General features: G+C 39.4%; 1 protein-coding gene across 1 annotated transcript in view; it reads left to right on the forward strand.

Moving 5' to 3' along the window:
* Positions 1 to 2,728: 2,728 nt before the first annotated feature.
* The window catches only part of onecut3b (one cut homeobox 3b), a 31,091-nt gene continuing 11,004 nt past the window's right edge, over positions 2,729 to 22,815 (forward strand). The window contains exon 1 of the mRNA XM_067453362.1: positions 2,729 to 3,914. Coding sequence (XP_067309463.1) covers positions 2,882 to 3,914 — 1,033 coding nt within the window. The 5' untranslated portion in view covers positions 2,729 to 2,881. The remainder of the gene's footprint in view (positions 3,915 to 22,815) is intronic.

Raw genomic sequence — 22,815 nt, forward strand, 5'->3', positions numbered from 1 at the left:
ACACGCTTCGGTTAGTCGCAACTCAATCAACCAGTCAAAGATAGGATTCATTTAATATGAGTCAAATGATGTGCACGAGCGGAAAAAGTCCGAAATGCATGCTTTAAATTACTTCAGAGAATTACAGAGGTCTACAATATGACTAAGTTTCACCAAATAAATTAATACAACTAATAAATAACCTATTAATGCAACCGAATAAATAAATAAAAACCGGGACACTTATACAGTGCCTATTTATTTTTTACATGTCACATTTACCATATGCACAATAATATGCAACTAACCCCAGAGTAAGCACATGCAGTTCATTAATATTACTCAGTACTTAAATATATAATCACAGTGTAACAAAGACACCTAAAAAATAAAGTATAACCCACTGTTTTTACAGTATCATTGTTACACACGTTACATCACTATAATAATAACTTTCTAAATGATGCATAACTGCATCCCTATAGTAGTGCATGGTGTTAATAAATATTACTCAGCACTTAAATATATAATTGCACTGTAAACATGACACCGTCCATGTGTAACCCACTGTTGCATGCACTTACTATAGTAATAATAACTATATAAATGATGCATAATTGCATGCAACTAACCCTAAAGCAAATGCAATCATAATCCTACCCCTATTGTTAAATACTATAATCCCAGAGCACCCTTTATAATAAAGTGTAACCCGATCTATGATGTTATACAGTATATATACCTGTGTTCCCGCGGCTGCTCCTCCTCGCTTTGCGTTCATTCTTCTCTGCAGCAAAACTTTCTGACCTGTGCTGCCCCTCAGCCCGGGTCAAAAAACATAATTAATCAGTGTCAGTCAATATATTGATCAGATTTATCAATGACCACCCAAAAGGAAGCACGCGCAGGAGAGCCGACGGTCATCATATCAGCGCGCATTTATCCTCACGTGTGCGATATTTATACGCGTTATATCTCACAACATGCTTTAGTTTGCATGACAGGAAATATGATATTTAAGAATGCATATTATATCTTTATTTGGCAACACGTGTGTATCTGTTTCAATGCAATATTAACAGACATCTGCGCATTTTCAATAAAGCAATTTTTGTAAGAAGACAGGCCTATATTTATTATAAAGCAATAAATTGCATGCAAACCTAGCCTTATATGTTTATGTAATAAATAAACACATTTTGCATGCAATATATATTTGATGTTTCATAAATATGTTGTTATAATCTTTTGTTTGGGTATTATTAATCCGGTCATGCATCACATATTCATTCAAAATAACAGCATATTTCAGATCAGATTAATACTATAAAACCATATTAATATTACGGGAATTATATATACACCTAATAAAGGTAACACTACTACATATAGTAGTAACAGTAAATTAGGTAACACTACATCACACGCAACTAACTGTAATCAATGCACTTCATTATTTTAACTGTGTAACAAAGACACCGGGAAATAAAGTAAATTATTATGCATAATTACGAGTAACTAACCCTAAAGCCTAACCGTGACTAAGGGCATGTAGTTAATGAACACTACTCAGAAGAGTTTGTATCTTAAAATGAAGTGTTCCCTAAATAAATAATTAATGTGCTTTATTTGTTTTAGGAGAGAAAGTGAACTCATACTGATAGAACAGACGAGACTTCAGCACCGAGGCCAGCGCACGTCATGCACACACTTTAACAATTTATTTAAGTCCACTTTAAAAGAAATAATTTACAGGGACAGAAACATTATAGGTGCAGTTAAACGCATGTACAAAATCATGGCCCAGTGGCATACACAGATCTTCACAAAAGCTCATCTCTCAGGTGTTATGGGTATAAGTAGCAGCGTCTCCTCCATTTATCGCGGCTGCCTATAATAGCGGACAGGGCACAATACTTCGCTAGCTGTTTGGCCATTTTCTTGGGCTTCCCAAGTAGCTGAAGGTCTCGTACCACCAGCCTATGAGTGTGTCCTAAGCTGCCGAAGATGAACACCAGTAGTCTACCTCGATAACCGAACTCTGAGATGGAGTTTAAGAGCGGCTGGTATTTAATGACCTTAGTCATAAAGGCTTCCTCCATGCTAGAGTCAAAGGTGACACACACACACACACACACACACACACACACACACACACACACACACACACACACACACACACGCGCACGTTTCTTTTTGTGACATATGGGGACATTCCATAGGCGTAATGGTTTTTATACTGTACAAACCGCATTTTCTATCCCCTTACACTGCCCCTAAACCTACCCATCACACACACACACACACACACACACACACACACACACACACACACACACACACACACACACACACACACACACACACACACACACACACCCTAAACCTACTCATCACAGGAAACATTCTGCATTTTTACTTTCTCATAAAAACTCCTCCTGTGTGATTTATAAGCCTTTTGTAAAGTGGGGCCATGGGTAATGTCCTCATATTTCACCCTCTCCTGTAATACCTGTGTCATACCCATGGCATTATACACATTTGTGTCCTGATATTTCACAAAAACATGCCCACACACACACACACACACACACACACACACACACACACACACACACACACACACACACACACACACACACACACACACACACACACACACACACACACAGACACACAGACGCGCGCTCTCGTTCAAAGACAGACGCGCGTCCCGCCTCCCAGCAGAAGCGCCGCCGCGCAGCGAACGAGCCACACGCGCAGGAGCGAACGGCGATTTAAACACAGGACAAAAGCCTCGGCGCACCGAGCCGGACCGACCGCGGACTGTTTGAAATCGATGGATTGGTTTTGAAATCGTTGCGGGTCTTTTTTGTGCAGGTCTTCCCTTCCCTTTCAAACGATGGAGCTCACGATGGAAAACATTGGAAACATGCACGGCGTCGCGTCGCACTCCCAGGCGGGGGACTTGATGAATTCCTCGCACGGTAGACCGTCGTCGGCTTCCCACCGGAACTTGGTGTCCCACGGGCGTTCGGCGATGGTGTCCAGCATGGCTTCGATTCTGGAGGGCGCCGGCGAGTACCGGAGCGACCCCGCGCTTTCCGGACACCTGCATCCGGCAATGACCATGTGTGAGTCCGGCATGAGTTTATCCAACACGTACACCACCCTCACGCCGCTTCAGCATCTACCACCCATCTCTACAGTCTCCGATAAGTTCCACCACCCGCACCCGCACTCGCATCACCACGCCGCGCACCAGCGCCTCGCCACCGGGAACGTCAGCGGGAGTTTCACCCTCATGCGCGACGATCGCGGCCTGGCTTCAATGGGCAACTTATACGGCCACTATCCCAAAGACATGTCCGGTATGGGCCAGCCACTCTCCCCGCTCTCTAACGGGCTTGGTTCTCTACACAACTCCCAACAAGCGCTCTCCGCGTACGGACCCGGTGCGCACCTCCCCAACGATAAGATGCTCTCTCCGGGAGGCTTCGAGTCCCACGCGGCGATGCTTTCGAGAAGCGAGGAGCATCTCGCACGGAGTTTAGGCGGACATGGACACGGTATGATCTCCAATTTGAACGGGATGCACCCCCACAGTCATCTGCACTCGCAGGCGAACGGATCCATGTTAGCCGAGAGAGAGCGTCATGTGGCCGGCGCAGCGCAGAGCGGAGGCGCGGGGCAGGTGGAGGAGATTAACACCAAAGAGGTGGCGCAGCGGATCACGGCCGAGCTGAAGCGCTACAGCATACCGCAAGCCATTTTCGCCCAGAGGATCTTGTGTCGGTCGCAGGGAACCCTGTCGGACCTCCTGCGCAACCCGAAGCCGTGGAGTAAACTCAAGTCCGGCCGCGAGACTTTCAGGCGGATGTGGAAATGGTTACAGGAGCCCGAGTTCCAGCGGATGTCCGCGCTGAGGCTTGCAGGTAAGACCCCCTCACATCGCCGGGATCCACGGGGACATCTGGGAGACATAACATGCATCTACACTCGTAAAAATAGTGTTTTTTTTTTTTGTTTTTTTTTTTTTTAACGCAGCGATGCCATAATATATTATTTATTATGTATTAGTTCATGTATCTACACTCTTAAAAATATTTTTTAATTTATTTTTTAATTTATTATTATTATTTAGCATCGATGCCATAATATATGTATTATATATTTGTTCATGCACTCAAAAAATGCTGAGTTAAAAACAACCCAAGTTGGGTTGGAAATGGAGAAACACAGAAATCGGGTTGTTTGAACCCAGTGAATGGACCCATTAAACAACCCAATTTCTGTGTTTGTCCATTTTCAACCCAGCGCGGGTTGTTTTTAACCCAGCATTGTTTAAAGTGCATGCATCTACACTCTTAAAAATAAAGAAGGTTATTTATTTATTTGTTTGTTTGTTTATTTATTTTAGCAGCGATGACACAATATATTATGTACTATATATTTGTTCATGCACTCAAAAAATGCTGAGTTAAAAACAACCCAAGTTGGGTTGAAAATGGACAAACCCAGAAATTGGGTTGTTTGAATTGGTCCATTCACTGGGTTCAAACAACCCGATTTCTGGGTTTCTCCATTTTCATCCCAACTTGGGTTGTTTTTAACTCAGCATTTTTTTAAATGCATGAACAAATATATAATACATAATATATTGTGGCATTGCTGCTAAAAAAAACATTATTTATTATATATATTTTTTCATACACCCACAAAATGCTAAGTTAAAAACAACCCAAGTTGGGTTGAAAATGGACAAACACAGAAATTGGGTTGTTTGAACCCAGTGAATGGACCAATTAAACAACCCAATTTCTGGGTTTGTCCATTTCCAACCCAACTTGGATTGTTTTTAACCCAGCGTTTTTAGAGTGTCATTACATTGTTTAGAGCATAAGAAACAAGTGGAGAAAATCATATTTTGTTCGTATGTTATGCAATGTGGACACCAGAACAGTTTAGGTTTCAGGAAATATGATTCTCAATGTTATGAAATATATATTAATATGTGGGTAAAATGTCCATATATTGGGTTTTCCATTTAATTCAATGTATTATTCGCTATCTAATTATATGAATGTGTTCCTGGGGCAACATGTGATCAAAAGAAGAAAAAATGCAATGCGGGACCAAATATGGACTAAAATTGAATTTAAAAAAATGATGGGCAAGTTTGGGCTAACCCTTCCCTTGGGTTAAAAAATACACAAATATTTATGGACAAATATTAACTACAATGTAATAGAAAACCACATTTTACCCATATTTGGGTTAAAACAACCCAGCATTTTTTTAAAGAATGTAATAATTGGCAACATTTTTCATAATAATATCTCATATTAAATATTGCACTTGTGCCTGATAAACATGCTGTGAGTCTCTACATGTTTTATAATATAAAGTCATATTTTCACACACTTCTCATGCAGCCACAGATGTCCATAAGCTTTAAGAGTGTTTGCCGCAAGTGTAAGCTTGGACTTCATATGGCAGTTTTGTATCATATTATTAAATGCACGCAAGGTGAGACGGCGTTAGAGGTTCCTGATAGTTTAACTCAGAGCCTTGGGAACCAAAACAAACCGATAACTCAGCGCGCAGTAACGCACGCCTTCACTGACCGGCAACACGTGCAAGACTTTTAATAATGTAGTCCATTAAATATATATTTAGTCAAATGTATTAATTTTGCGCTTTAGATGCGGGTTTCCTCGCGTTGGATCGGAGTGTGTGTGTGTGTGTGTGTTTCTGATTCTGCACTGGATGACCATCAAACATTACAGAACGATTTGCTGTCAGAGGCTGATCTGGGGACGGAGCGACGACAGATGGAGATCAGCGCTCGTGGGATTTCTCCGAAACGCTCGCGTCTGTGTTTTGCCGCGCGTTCACTCGCGCGCGCGCCCGCGGGCTCCATCTGATACCCGTCGACTCTCAGAAACAGCCCGAGCGCGCGCCCGGTTACGGAGCGTGACCTCCGCCTGATCGATAGCGCAGTTTCCGGCGTCCCTTTGGAACGGAGCCCGAGAGGAGGCGTTTATTCACCGCGCTCTATCTATCTATCTATCTATCTATCTATCTATCTATCTATCTATCTATCTATCTATCTATCTATCTATCTATCTATCTATCTATCTATCTATCTATCTATCTATCTATCTATCTATCCTTTTCTCTCTCTCTCCATCCATCCATCCATCCATCCATCCATCCATCCATCCGACTGTCTATCACTCTCCATCCATCCATCGTTCTCTCCATCCAACCATCCATCCATCGTTCTCTCCATCCATCCATCCATCCATCCATCCATCCATCCATCCATCCATCCATCCATCCATCCATCCATCCGACTGTCTATTGTTCTCTCCATCCAACCATCCATCCATCATTCTCTCCATCCATCCATCCATCCATCCGACTGTCTATCATTCTCTCCATCCATCCATCCGACTGTCTATCACTCTCCATCCATCCATCCGACTGTCTATCCTTCTCTCCATCCAACCATCCATCCATCGTTCTCTCCATCCAACCATCGTTCTCTCCATCCATCCGACTGTCTATCATTCTCTCCATCCATCCATCCATCCATCCATCCATCCGACTGTCTATCATTCTCTCCATCCATCCGACTGTCTATCATTCTCTCCATCCATCCGACTGTCTATCATTCTCTCCATCCATCCATCCATCCGACTGTCTATCGTTCTCTCCATCCAACCATCGTTCAATCCATCCATTCATCCATCCAACTATCTACCGTTCCATCCATCCATCTCTTCTCTCCATCCATCCATCCATCCATCCATCCATCCATCCACCATCTGAATCGAGAGGTTGTAGTGAACTTTCCTTACGTGCAGAAACAGTCGTAGTAAAGAGACTAATAAAAGCATTCCAGCTGTGAAATACTCCACCACATCTATTCATCATATTGATATCTGAGATTTATTAGTAAAGTAATCAATAGGTATTCTCCTCTCAGCTTCTGGGGGTTGTGTGGCTCCGGCCCATGAGACGCGTGTGGTTAGAGAGGGCAGCATTAGTGACCTGCGCCTGGACACATGTCCAATCTGTGAGCATCTGAATGTCTAATGGATCGCTTGGCAACCGTGATTAATTACACCTCAGCACAACTAAGACATCTCTCTCTCTCTCTCTCTCTCTCTCTCTCTCTCTCTCTCTCTCTCTCTCTCTCTCTCTCTCTCTCTCTCTCTCTCTCTCTCTCTCTCTCTCTCTCTCTCTCTCTCTCTCTCTCTCTCTCTCTCAGAGTTCAGATCCACAGTAGAGGAATGCTACTGTATTTTAAAATAAAATGTATTTTAATGCATTATTACACAAACAATTCATACTAAAGCGTTCTTACAATTATTTACAAGAGCATGCAACTAGTCTCTATTGTGTGTGTTTTATATACTATACATTGAAATGGGAACAGAAATTTAATGGTAATCTCTAATACTCAGATGATCAAATATAGCATGAATATTAATAACTGATCCTAAGCACAGATGAGATGCATCATAGGAAAGCAAAACCACACAGGCTCTCTTTAATATCTCTAAAATATAAAATGCCCGACAATCTCACATCTCTATACTCATATCGGATGACAACAGTGACTTATTTAAGTCCATTTCGTATTTAAAAGAGGGTTGAATAGGAACTGATGGCCGAGAGCGAGTTACTCAGAGTGTGTTGGGTGTGTGAGTGTGTGTGTTCGAGTGTGTGTGTTTTCAGTCAGTCAGTCTGTTGAGGTCTGCGTCTGAAACTATGAGACAGGAGGGAGTCGTCAGCCATTTTGACTTCATGGGTTTCCATTTGCTCTGTTTTTATCCCAAAACAACTCCAAACTAGCCCCCCCTATCCTCCACCGGTCCTAAAACAGATAAAGTGTTAACATATAATGCACAAAGAACACCCTCAGAGGTACTTTTCTCCATAAAAAAATGATATTGAATGGCCTTCTCTATGAAAGCTTTTCATCCGTGAATAAACAAAACCATAAACGGCCAGGACGGGTTTGAGCGTTTTATGTTCTGCCGCAGCCGCTTCTGCAAACACTTTACAAGTGCAAAGATATTGACGCACCGAAGGCTTTGGGAAATCCATCTTGTGCTGTGAAAACATCAATTTAGAGTAAGCCTCCAATAAGGCCTTTTTTCACTGACACCAAGGGGGAATTTTGGCCAAATAAGAGGCTGTTTAATAACGCATCTGAAATGTGAGGACAGTTGTGTTAAGCTCTGAGATTAAGGAGAGTGAATGAGCGCCGGTGAAGGACACTCGAGTGTAATCCACCCACTAAAACACACTCACACACACACACACACACACACACACACACACACACACACACACACACACACACACACACACACACACACACACACACACACACACACACACGCGCCAAAATCAAGCAGTATGAGAGGGCAAAATATAAGTTCCTGTGAGCGTCAGATTGGGTGTGAATCAGTGTTGTACTCAAGACCAGCTCATTCGAGTCCGAGTCGAGACAGAGTTCAGAGAATGTCAGAATGGGAAAGAAAGGTGATTTAAGCAGGTTTGAGGATGGCATGGTTGTTGGTGCCAGACGGGCCGGTCTGAGTATTTCACAATCTGCTCCTTTACTGGGATTTACACACACAACCATTTCTAGGGTTTACAAAGAATGGTGTGAAAAGGGAAGAGCATCCAGTATGCAGCAGTCCTGTGGGAGAAAATGCCTTGTTGATGCTCGAGGTCAGAGGAGAATGGGCCGACTGATTCAAGCTGATAGAAGAGCAACTTTGACTGAAATAACCACTCGTTACAACCGAGGTATGCAGCAAAGCATTTGTGAAGCCACAACACACACAACCTTGAGGCGGATGGGCTACACCAGCAGAAGACCCCACGGGGGACCGCTCATCTCCACTACAAACAGGAAAAAGAGGCGACAATTTGCACAAGCTCTCCAAAATTGGACAGTTGAAGACTGGAGAAATGTTGCCTGGTCTGATGAGTCTCGATTTCTGTTGAGACGTTCAGATGGTAGAGTCAGAATTTGGCGTAAACAGAATGAGAACATGGATTTATCATGCCTTGTTCCCACTGTGCAGGCTGGTGGTGGTGGTGTAATGGTGTGGGGGATGTTTTCTTGGCACACTTTAGGCCCCTTAGTGCCAACTGGGCATCGTTTAAATGCCACGGCCGACCTGAGCATTGATCTGACCATGTCCATCCCTTTATGACCACCATGTGCCCATCCTCTGATGGCTACTTTCAGCAGGATAATGCACCATGTCACAAAGCTCAAATCATTTCAAATTGGTTTCTTGAACATGACAATGAGTTGACTGTACTAAAATGGCCGCCACAGTCACCAGATCTCAACCCAATTGAGCATCTTTGGGATGTGGTGGAACGGGACATTTCTAAAGAATGCTTTCAGCAGCTTGTTGAATCAATGCCACGCAGAATTAAGGCAGTTCTGAAGGCGAAAGGGTCAAACACAGTATTAGTGTATGTTCCTAATAATCCTTTAGGGGAGTGTATATCACAGAAAGTGATTCATTAAATGTGTTTGAACAGAACCTCTGTGATACGGATATAATCAGATATAGCATTAGTCAACTGACGGTGTATAAAATACTGCATTTCTGTTAGTTTAGAGCACACAGATATTAAACTGAAGGATCGTTGCAGTGATTCCCGAAGGATCGCAGCCGGACAACAAATACAATTACTGTTAAATTATGGATATTGTAAGCAAAACGCATGAGAGTGTGATATATAATAAACTGCTATAGAAAGGAAAATTATTCAGATGTGAACTGATGCATACACACACACACACACAAACACACGCAAACAAACTCTCACACATGTACACACACACACACACTCAAAAATACAGACACTCATACATACATATGCTCACACACTTACAAACACACACTCAAACATACGTGCTCACTTACTCACTCACTCACTCACTCACTCACTCACTCACTCACTCACTCACTCACTCACTCACTCACTCACTCACTCACTCGTTTAAAGTCTTGTCTTCGCAAACCCAATGAACACACACTGTTGTTCTGAAGAGTAATTATGAACCAGCCTCAAACTAACTGAACTTTGGTGAATCCAGTGTTATCTCCAAACAAACACTTTCTCGTGTCTCTCATCACACACTCACTAAACACACTCACAGATTCACATTACACCGCCGCTGGCATTGACAAAGAAAGACATCGCTTCAAGACACCGGTTCTCAAGTGTATGTGAAAGAGAGAGCACTGTGTGTGTGTGTGTGTGTGTGTGTGGCCAGGTGTTTTCCTGATTCATGTTGGGACACGAGAGCGGTGTGTTTTACCAGAGTAAGACTTCTGCTGATGTCAACATCTGTTTCTCTCTCCGTTCTGCAAAGCTTTCACTACGGGATAATGATGAGTTATAACACTACAGACATCATTATAGAGATAATCACTCTCCGTTCCCATTACAACTCATGCAAAACACTCATTTGACAGTAACTATGAAATATAATTCATTTGTAGATTGAATTAAAACATTAGCAGACACTATGATATGTGCATTTAATGGATTATAAATTAATTCATAATACACATTATTGATTATAATAACATGCATTATAAATGCATTCATAATGCAAATTAATTTGTTGTATGTTTATTATTCAAAAATATTATTTAATGTGTTATATTGTTGATGCATTATACACTTTAAAGTTGTAGCTATGAACAATGCAGTGCAGTGTAAAACATTATGAAAATGATTAACACTTAACAATAATGTCTCATATGATATAAAACATGATTCAGAGCTCATTTGAGTTCAATCCCTCCATGCAAAAATGATTTGCAGCAAACAGCAGAACTCTATAGTTTTGTAAAGATTACTCACAGATCATTTTCAGATATTACGACAATTATCAACAATATAAACGGCAGCTTTCCCACATCACACACACACACGACTCGTTCTTGGCGCTGATTTTTACACACAGGAAAGGTGACGGCAGTGCAACAACAAATGTCTTTAAGTGTCCCATAATCACACAACGCCAAGTAGAAATGATTAACGGTATTATTCTACTGGCTCTCATGAAGTAAAATCAGATTTTCTCCTGTATTTAAAGCTAATCGTAAATGTTATAGCTGGTGACTCACAATGAGACTATAAATACTAGCATATATATATACAATAGTATGCAGACATTTGATAGAATGCCATATATTCCCTCTATAGTGAATTTAGTGGCACGCAGACATTACAGAACGCTTCTCAGAAATGAGTAACATTAGCAAAGAAGATGAGATGTGCTAAGGTAACTCAAACCGATTGCTTTAAACCATTCAAGTTTAAAAACTATGTGCGAGTGCTATGAACTTATTACATTTGAGTACACATAAAGAGAACATTTTTTAATATTAAATAAACCTAGAAACTTAAGTAATATTTGAGTAAAATTAACTAGTTTCCTTCAGTAATTTTTACAGTTCTTTTTTTATTGCACACATTATTATATAACATTATGCATGCTTTAGTTTATGCTAGAGGGAAGACGCAATGTCAGCGTTTTTTTTACCTTGAAAAAAAAAAATGGATTGCAATTTGCCATGTATTTGATTGCATTTTGTTTTTGTAATTGCATTTTGTTTTCAATTAAGGTTTAGAAAAATGTATATCAAACTATAATACCGATATATCGGTTATCGGCTTCCAAATATAAATAATTATTGTTTATTGGTATCGGTCAAAAACTCCACATCACAGTTAAGTTTTTAAAACAAAAGCAGTTGTCCACTGTATTTAATTGCATATTGTTTTGTAATCAAGTTCGGAAAAAAAAATGATATCAAGATATAATACCGATATATCGGTTCTAGGCTTCCAAATATAAAGAATTGTTGGTAAGGGCCAACAGTTCCATATCGCAGTTAAGTTTTTACAACAAAAGCAGTTGTCTACTGTATTCGATTGCATTTTGATTTTATAATCAGGCTCACGAAAATGTATTTCAAGATATAATACCGATATATATCAGTTATCAGCTTCCAAATATAAGGGATTATTGGTTATCATAACGGCCTAAAATTCCATATTGCATGTTTTTAAAACAAAAGCAGTTGTCCACTGTATATGATTTATTTTTTTGTATTTTGTTATCAGGCACAGAAACATTAATATCAATATTTAATACAACATATCGGTTATCATTTTCTAAATATAGAGAATTATCGGTTAATGGTATCAGCCAGAAATTCCATATCGCAGTTAAGTTTTTAAAACAAAATCAGTTGTCCACTTTATCTGATTGCATATTGTTTTTGTAATCAGGCACAGAAAAAATAATAATATCAATATATGAAACTGATATATCCTCTTCCAAATATAAAGAATTATCGGTTATCGTATCAGCCAGAAATTCCATATCGCTGCATCCCTAATTCATAATATATATTGTATATATTGAGTACGGCAAATGAATGCTCAGATCATCTTATATCAGTATTGCATCTGCCAATGAAATGTGTGTGTGTGTGTGTGTGTGTGTGTGTGTGTGTGTGTGTGTGTGTGTGTGTGTGTGTGTGTGATGGGTAGGTTTAGAGGTAGGGGCAGTGTAAGGGGATAGAAAATACAGTATAAAAGCCAATACACCTATAGAATGTCCCCATATGTCATAAAAACAAATGTGTGTGTGTGTGTGTGTGTGTGTGTGTGTGTGTGTGTGTGTCTCATCTGAATGAATCTTATGATCTGTAGACTGAATTGAGCTGAAATGGTGAAGTGAGAGTCAGCAGTCGTTGAGAAGTGCTGTGAGCGACAGAATCTCAGTCGGCGGTGCTGTAAAGCACGCTATAGGCCTACAGTCTCTCATTCACGTATGTTTGCCTGCCGCTGCACGTATCAAAGATCAATAACGTGGCCCACCATCCCCCTCTTCTCTTCATCCCTTCTCTCTTTCTCTGCAACACATCACAAAAAATTACCCGCCATCCATTACGACTGCCACCGCTATCGAATCCGAACATTCACAACAGCAAAAACCCACGAGACCTGATGAGAGGACAGGAGTCGCTGAATGAGAAACACAGCGGCTCATATCGGTTATTAAAATGCTTAAAGTTGCTTTGCAAACCTTATTATGCATCCATAATATCTGAGAGTAACTAGTGCAGTGCAAGAGCTGGCCTTCAGAAACAAAGAGGCAAAATCTGCACATTTGACGTTGACATGGTTATAATTAAATGCACAGTATTTGCCTTACACCAACAGGCTACTAATAATATAATATAATAGCATGATATCTATTAAAACAGCAAAGTTATTAGCAAATAACAGTAATGCAAAACTCGTCTCGCGTGCCTTTACACCACATTAATGCCAATAAAATACTGATGTACTTTATGAATCATCTTTTTGTACATTTTCAGAGGGAGCAATTTACACACACACACACACACACCACACACACACACACACACACACACACACACACACACACACACACACACACACACACACACATATAAACAATAGATATCTACAATATTTCCTCATTCAGATAACTAAGTGGAAAAGGTCTGCTAAACATCAACATTAATGATATTTAATTTCCCTTATTCTGATATTACGGTACAAATCGATTAATGTTGGTATTTACATGGTACTCCATAATAATTTAAGGAAAACCATGATATTACCATGGTATATATCCTCATTTTATTTGATTATCAAACTCGATTATTAATATCAAGTATGTGAATATTTAAAACCAATTCAAATATTTTCACATATGATGCAACAAATGATCAAATAAATACTCAAAACTGTAATTTTATCAGTATATGATCAGACACACACTCACACACACATTAACTCACACACACACACACACACACGCGCGCGCACGGGCACACACATTCACGCTCTCACAACCACACACACACACACACACACGCACACACGCACACACGCACACACACACACGCAAACTTCAAAAGATTCCAAAACAAAATAGCACTGTTTCTTTTCTCTTCTCTCCCCTCTCAAAAGTGTGGAAATAACAGTTAGCGTATTTTAGAGGAGCACAAAGCTGGAAAACATGAAATCTTAAAATATGAAACAGATGATATCTGACATAAAAGCAGACGCCGAGGTGATCCAGCCATTGATTGAGGGTGGGAGAGGTTTGACTTTGTGAGGAGCGGAGGATGGAGGCAAGTTGCTGAAATGATCGATCGGGGCTTTAATAATTGATAAGCGCGAGGGGAGGGAGACGTGAGGCCTGCGTAACCCAGTCAGTTCTTGGTAAGCAAAGTAAAACGTGCCACGAATACACACGCACGACATTAACATTGAATGGATTGAAGAAGGAAAAGCAAGAAGAAAACTGGAGCGAGGATCTGGAGGATATCGGCGCGAGACACACGGAGCAGACGTGAACTCATTTACATGCTCGACTGATTATCATTTGTGCTCGTCAGCAAATACAAGAGATATCTGAAGGTTGAAGTGGCGCTTGCATTGCGCGCACACATCCTGATCCCCAGCTAACAGGGAATGTTCTCAGAAGGTTGTGAACAAATGTTATCTGGTTTTTAATAACATTCTGGCGCAGAAACATTATTTTGTCTGAAATATTTTAGTCTAACGTTTTTTAAATGTTACTGTTGTTTTTAGAATTTTCTGAGAACATTCAAAAGTAATATTAACAATGATTGCATTTTGTTTTTGTAATCAGGCTCAGAAAAATGTATATGTAATAATACCGATACCGATATATTAGTTATTGCCTTACAAATATAAGGAATTATCGGTTATCGTATCGGCCAGAAATTCCATATTGCAGTTAAGTTTTTAAAACAAAAGTATTGGTCTGCTGTATAAGATTGCATTTTATTTTTATAATCAGGCTCAGAAAAATTCATATCAAGATATAATATCAATATATCGGTTATTGGCTTCCAAATAAAAATAATTATCGGTTATCATATCGGCCAGAAATTCCATAATCGCAGTTAAGTTTTTAAAACAAAAGCAGTTGTCCATTGTATCCGATTGTACTTTGTTTTTGTAATCAGGCTCAGAAAAATTATTAAATAATATATGATATAATACCGATATATCGGTAAACGGCAAAAAAATCCACATCACAGTTAAGTTTTACAACAAAAGCATTGGTCTACTGTATTTGATTGCATTTTATTTTTATAGTCAGCCTCAGAAAAAATTATATCAAGATAATACCAATATATCGATTATCAGCTTCCAAATATAAGGAATTATCGGTTATCGTTTTGGTAAAAAATAATAATATCACAGTTAAGTTTTTAAAACAAAAGTATTGGTCTTCTACTGTATATGATTGCATTTTATTTTATAATCAGGCTCAGAAAAATTCATATCAAGATATAACCGATATATCGGTTATTGACTTCCAAATATAAAGAATCATCGGTTATCATATCGGCCAGAAATTCCATTATCGCAATTACGTTTTTAAAACAACAGTATTGGTCTACTGTATATGATTGCATTTTATTTTTATAATCAGGCTCAAAAAAATTCATATCAAGATATAATACTGATATATTGGTTATTGGCTTCTAAATATGAAGAATTATCGGTTATCGTATCGGCCAGAAATTCCATAAAATCGCAGTTACGTTTTTAAAACAAAAGCAGTTGTCCATTGCATCCGATTGTATTTTGTTTTTGTAATCAGGCTCAGAAAAATTATTAAATAATATATGATATAATACCGATATATCGGTAAACGGCAAAAAAAATCCACATCACAGTTAAGTTTTACAACAAAAGCATTGGTCTACTGTATTTGATTGCATTTTATTTTTATAGTCAGCCTCAGAAAAATTTATATCAAGATAATACCGATTATCAGTTACCGTATCGGCCAGAAATTCCATAATTGCAGCATCCCTAATGCATAATATATTATTGTAAAAATAGTAGGAGTACGGCAAATGAATGCTCAGCCTCAGATCATCTTATATCAGTATTGCATCAGTCAATGTAATATCCATATTGTTCCACCACTAAAATATTCAATTCTGGACCAAACTCTGGGTTGGTGAATTTTACATAGCAACACATCAGCCAGCCAATAAAAAGCAGAGTACATTCAAAAGTAACCCCTATAATGTTTGCAAAAATCTAAAATGGAATGCTCCCATAATGTTCACATAACCTAACATTCAGAAATAGCGGTTTACTAACTTAATGGGAACGTTGGGAAAACGTTCTTATAACAGTGTTGACTAATTTAAACCTGGACATTTGGGGATTGTGAAACACAATTTAAAGTGAAGCTGTAAACAGGAGAACATGATCATCATATTTTGTTCATGAAGCTCCAGTGTTCTTATGTTTATGCTTATTTTATTTCCAAAGGGAGTGCATGTGTGTCCATCATGTCTGATAAAGGGCTCGCTTCCATCTGCAGTGCTTGGACTGGCCCAAGAGCATTTTCATTACTGAATTCAAACTGTTATGAAATTAGATTCATGCTAAACACATGCATGTGCAGCCGTATGAACATATGCGTGCATGAATATATACGGTGGGCTATTAGCATGTTTAAATGCACCCGTGCGTCTGCAGGAATAATGTTGTGTGTACGCGAGCGATTGGGTTATAGAGTGCGTCTGCGCTACACATTGTTAAGGCTTATCTGACTTGCGCTGAATCTGTATTGATTTCCTTTCCCTGCTCGCTCCTGCATCTCTAGGGCTCTCGCCAGCAGCAACCGCAGCCAGCCGTGCAACACACACACACACACACACGGACCCCCTCCCTGCAACACCACTAGCTTTCCCATCAACACATCTGTCTTTGAAACACACACAAACACATGCAGATCTTACATGACCAGTGTGTGTGTGAGATGGAGAACAAACACACACACCAGAAGAGCAAATGCTCAGTCTGTTCACATATATTCTCTTGAAGTCATGAACAAATGTTCTTCCAGTAACGTTTTGTTCTCAAAACATTTGCAAAATACATCGTTCATGGAACCTTTTTTAAATGTAACTTGTTTCGGAATGTTCATAGAAGAGTGTTTGCAAAATGACAAAATGTAATGTTCACTTAACGCTCATCTAATACTGCAATATATTCAAGTACAGAAGATATAATGATTGTACTTGTTTACACTAGAGTTTGGGGATACATTTGTCTCCAAATGCAAGATAAATCCATGAGTACTGCAAATAATGCAAGTGTTTACATTCTAAAAATGCTCTATATGGTAATCATTTAGTGCGTGTGTGTGTGCATGTGTGTGTAAAATGTGATCAAAAGACTCAATCAATCATAAAATGCATAAGTACCCACACACACGTTAGGTTTTTGTGAATTGTGAGGACTTTCCATAGGCGTAATGGATTTTAAACTGTATGCGCACACACACACACACACACACACACACACACACACACACACACACACACACACACACACACACACACACACACACACACACACACACACACACACACACACACACACACAGCCCCTAAACCTACCCATCACACACACACACTGCCCCTGCCTCTAAACCTACCCATCGCACAAACACACTCACACAGCCCCTGCCCCTAAACCTACCCATCACACACACACACACACACACACACACACACACACACACACACACACACACACACACACACACACACACACACACTCACTCACACTCACACTCACACTCACACTCACACTCACACTCACACTCACACTCACACAGCCCCTGCCCCTAAACCTACCCATCACACACACACACACACACACACACACACACACACACACACACACACACACACACACACACACACACACACACACACACACACACACACACACACACACTCACAGCTCCTGCCCCTAAACCTACCCATCACACACACACAGCCCCTAAACCTACCCATCCCACACACACAGCCCCTAAACCTACCCATCACACACACACACACACACACCACAGCTCCTGCCCCTAAACCTACCCATCCCACACACACAGCCCCTAAACCTACCCATCACACACACACACACACAGCCCCTAAACCTACCCATCACACACACACACACACACACACACACACACACACACACACACACACACACACACACACACACACACACACACACACACACAGCCCCTGCCCCTAAACCTACCCATCACACACACACACACACACAGCCCCTGCCCCTAAACCTACCCATCACACACACACACACACACACACACACACACAGCCCCTGCCCCTAAACCTACCCATCACACACACACACACACACACACACACACACACACACACACACACACACACACACACACACACACACACACACACACACACACACACACACACAGCCCCTAAACCTACCCATCACAGGAAACATTCTGCAATTTTACATTTAAAAAAACAAACATAATTTAGTATGTTTATGAATCGCTTTACATTGTGGGGACCGCTGGGTGCTGATCTCAGGTTTATATTACATTGTGGGGACATTTGCTCCTCACAATGTAAAATAAACAAGTAGCTATACACAAACACACACACACACACATAGCATCTTAATTTCTGGAGTGTAAGTGAGGGTTTGCTGTTGGCGTCGGATCAGTCAAACGCTCTATGATGGCGTTTAATTGAGCTGGTGGGGATGGATCTGGGCTGTCAGATGTTTGTCCACTGAGAAATTGATTTTGGAGACCAGTTAGGAAACCCGCAAGACAAAGAAGAACTCACCCTGACCTGGACGCTCTGTTATATATATATTACACTGGCCAACACACTCTCGTTTCATACTGGAGTTCATAAACATCTGATATAATTATGATCTGAATGAAGATTGTGGCTCCATTCAGTGATTTTAGAGGGTTAGTTAGAGTCAATAGGGCTCAAGATCTGCTTACACAAACATTCTTCCAAATATCTTCCTTTGTGTTCAGCAGAAGAAAGAAATAATGCAGGTATGGAACAACTTGAGGGAGAGTAAATAAATGACAGAAATTTCATTTTTGGGTGAACTAACCCTTTAAAAATCTAAAGGACCGAACGGAAGGAGTCTGTGGATGTTGAAGGTTATTTTATGGAACAGTAAATTTCAATTTTAGGAACATAAAATTTGGTTATGATGGGCTTTTGAGTCTGTGTGAGAGTTTATGATATATTTCAATATGAATGCGATTATAGGCTACTGAAGTATTGTACAGTACACATGTCTAACATACTCCAACATGAACCTTTATCTTCACCTTTCTTGTTGTAAAGCCGATTTTGATGAAAATATGAACCTTTACAGTTGATTAGTCAGATTATTTAAATATGGGACATCACATTTGGAGTATATTCATCGAGCAGATGTTCCCTCATATAGAACAATAGAGCATCTTTATCGTCTAATATTTGTCTCCAGTCCAGGACTTACTGCATTCATTATTTATTACTTAATTTGTATTAGGCGACTTCATTTCATAGCTGGCATTGAACTCTCTCCTCTCTCTCTCTCTCTCTCTCTCAGAGAGAGAGAGAGAGAGAGAGAGAGAGAGAGAGAGAGAGAGAGAGAGAGAGAGAGAGAGAGAGAGAGAGAGAGAGAGAGAGAGAGAGAGAGAGAGAGAGAGAGAGAGAGAGAGAGAGAGAGAGAGTTGCCCGAAATTCTAAATTCATGCCGATCCATGACATCCCAATATCTGTATAAAGCGACGCGAACGCTTTTTAACGCAGCCAGATTGATAAACACACTCATCAATATTGTGCAAGTCACACAAACACAAGCAAATATTGACTTTTGTCTGCATTAAACGCGCCATATCTGTAAATATCCACGAGCATTTCTAATATTCGGAGGTTTTGGAGACTAAATGATGCATCGTGCGTTTAAAAACACCGAGATTATACCTAATAACTAGAATAACAGGCTATTATTTTTATTATTACAACTGGTTGACACAAAATGTCACACACATATTTTAAACATGACTGTAATAGGCATTTCACAGACAAGCGCGTGTGGTTTATTACTTTTATTTATGTTTTAGGCTATAGTTGTATCGATTTATCTATTTATTCGCATCGCGCATACTGATATAATGGATATTTAACAATCAAATCAGTAATAAAGCGTGCAGGTCAAATCATTTTATTTATTTTTGTGGCAACGAATAATCAAAATATGGTGTTTTCAGTTGGCATATAAACAATAAAAAGAGCAGATATGACATCAAGTCAGATCTAAACCGAATCAAATGCTTCAGATTTAACCTGTTCTGTGTTCAGACGTTCAGAGTATCGATTATTTTTACACCGCGCATATGATCTTATAAAATAAAGGGCGATTTTAATATTTGATCATAATATGCACCCGATGATTGTTATTTTTACTATAAATAATTATTTAATCAATGCATTCAAATTGAACCCAGATGACTATAAAAATGCTGGGTTAAAGATGGGTTGAAAATGGACTAACCCAGCCATTGGGTTGTTTTAACCCAACAGTTCAGTTGTTTTAACCTCGCAATCGGGTTGCTTTAACCCAGCGGTTGGGTTAAATGTTGCATAGACAAACCCAATCGCTGGGTTAAAACAACTTTACCGTTGGGTTAAAACAACCCAATCGCTTGATTAGTGAATTTTCAACCCAACTTGGGTTGTTTTTAGTCCAGCATTTTTTAGAGAGCAGTGAATGGACCCATTCAAACAGCACAATGGGTTTGTCCATTTTCAACCCAACTTGGGTCGTTTTTTAGAGTGTATAGATTCTTTATTATTTATTTTAAAAATCCCTAGCATTTCTTTTTCTTTTCTTTAACCAAGAAAAGAAAAGAAAAGCTGTTGTAATATTTCTGAAGAGCATTGCTACTGTTAATCTCTAACTCTCTCAGTGGTGTCGTGTGTGTTGAATAGGCTTTGATTGACATGCCTGTTTCTCGCCAGCAGTAGCCCGGCCCGCGCGGGAGAGGGCTCGTTTCACCGCACCCAAAAACAGAACCGCCCCGCCCCCGCTCAAGCCATCGATCCCGAGCCGAGCTGTTAGCGGCCTGGTGCGGTTAGTTATCGACCCCGCCCCCCGCCCTCTCCGCCACGCCCACACACACAGACCACACCCACCTCAGCAGACAGCATGCTCACATATGTGCCACAACTGTGATGCTCATTAATGGACTTTTTATAGCTACAAAAATTATGTTAACACAAAGAATTAACATAAAAATTAATTTATTTAACAATTAAAATTGGTTTGAAAGTAGCTAGATTAAAAAAAATGCACGCTATTAAAAATAATGAGATTTCACAATGAGTTTTCCCAGATTCAATTAATAGCTTAAGATGCATTTCCCCCGCGAAACATGTTAATAATCTAAAGAACATTTTGCCACTAGAGGCATTTCTATACGTGTTACATGCTGATTTTAAGCAATCTGTATTGTATAAATCGATGCCAATAATATATATAAATAAAATAAATAAAAATATAGGCCTATATCAATAAATAAATTATATATTATATATATATATATATATATATATATATATATATATATATATATATATATATATATATATAGAGAGAGAGAGAGAGAGAGAGAGAGAGAGAGAGAGAGAGAGAGAGAGAGAGAAGATTAAAACATCTTAAACGAGTGGTTAAGGTTAATAATAATAATATTTCACTAAATGTCTAAGTGGCAAAAAAGCAACAAAATATGAATTGAAAAGCGTTTTGCAGTGAGAGTTAAAGGGTTAAATTTAGCAATAGAATATATTTGATTGTGACGGACTGACTCGAATGTCTCCTTGATGAATATCGATTTGTGATTGAATGTATTTCGGCAACTCTGGCATAAAGAGATAAGAAATAAAAGGAGCCGAACTGCAGCAGTTTATAATTCATGCATGCGAGTGATGAGATATCAATATCAGCGCTTACCATTGGATTACAAACTAAACAGACGCTGCCCCATTAAAATGTCCTCTGCAACAATCACCTATTGAATGTCTTTTCTGTGGTTATGCGGCTTTTCTTGAACGAATAATCAGAGCGCGTTTATCGTCTTGCTAGCCATAACCCTCAATGTGCACGTGCGGTCAAACATATTTCAGGTTATGAAATTATTTCAAATTCTGCTGGAATTGAGAAAAAAAAAACTGCGTTAAAAATTAAATAACACGAGAAGTGTTAATTGCACTATGACATTGAGCACGAGCGCGGCGTGGCCTATGCATTGTATATATATAGAGCATGCATTTATTTATATATATATATATATATATATATATATATATATATATATAATATATATATATATATATATATATATATATCCCTATATTTATGGGTTTTAAAGCAAATTCCTGGATTATTCATTTGTAAGAGAAAAAAATGCGAATTTTCCACATTTACAATAACTCGATGGTGGCTAATCATTTTACATAATTATGTATTAGCTATTAATTCAGATTCGGATCCGAACTGTTTTAAAGACATTCTACCTGCGTATCCAGCGCAGACATCGTTCTCTAATAGGCTAAATGTGTTTTTTTCTCTCGATCAGTTACAGCTCATTTCACTTACGCCTTAAGTAACAGATGTCCATCTTAGTACTCATCTCATATAAATCAGCACACGTGTTATTTTTGGTATAATTCGCCAACATTGCATCTGAATAAACTGTACGTGAGCGAGTTTTCCATTGTGATTATCCTATTCTTGCCCTAACGTCGTCTCCTGTTTCCCCCTACTGAATAATATCCAAGGCCATCTGACAGGAAAGCCGTGCACATT

This window comes from Pseudorasbora parva, chromosome 9 (assembly GCF_024679245.1).
Source record: "Pseudorasbora parva isolate DD20220531a chromosome 9, ASM2467924v1, whole genome shotgun sequence".
In the NCBI taxonomy this organism is placed as follows: Eukaryota; Metazoa; Chordata; class Actinopteri; order Cypriniformes; family Gobionidae; genus Pseudorasbora; species Pseudorasbora parva.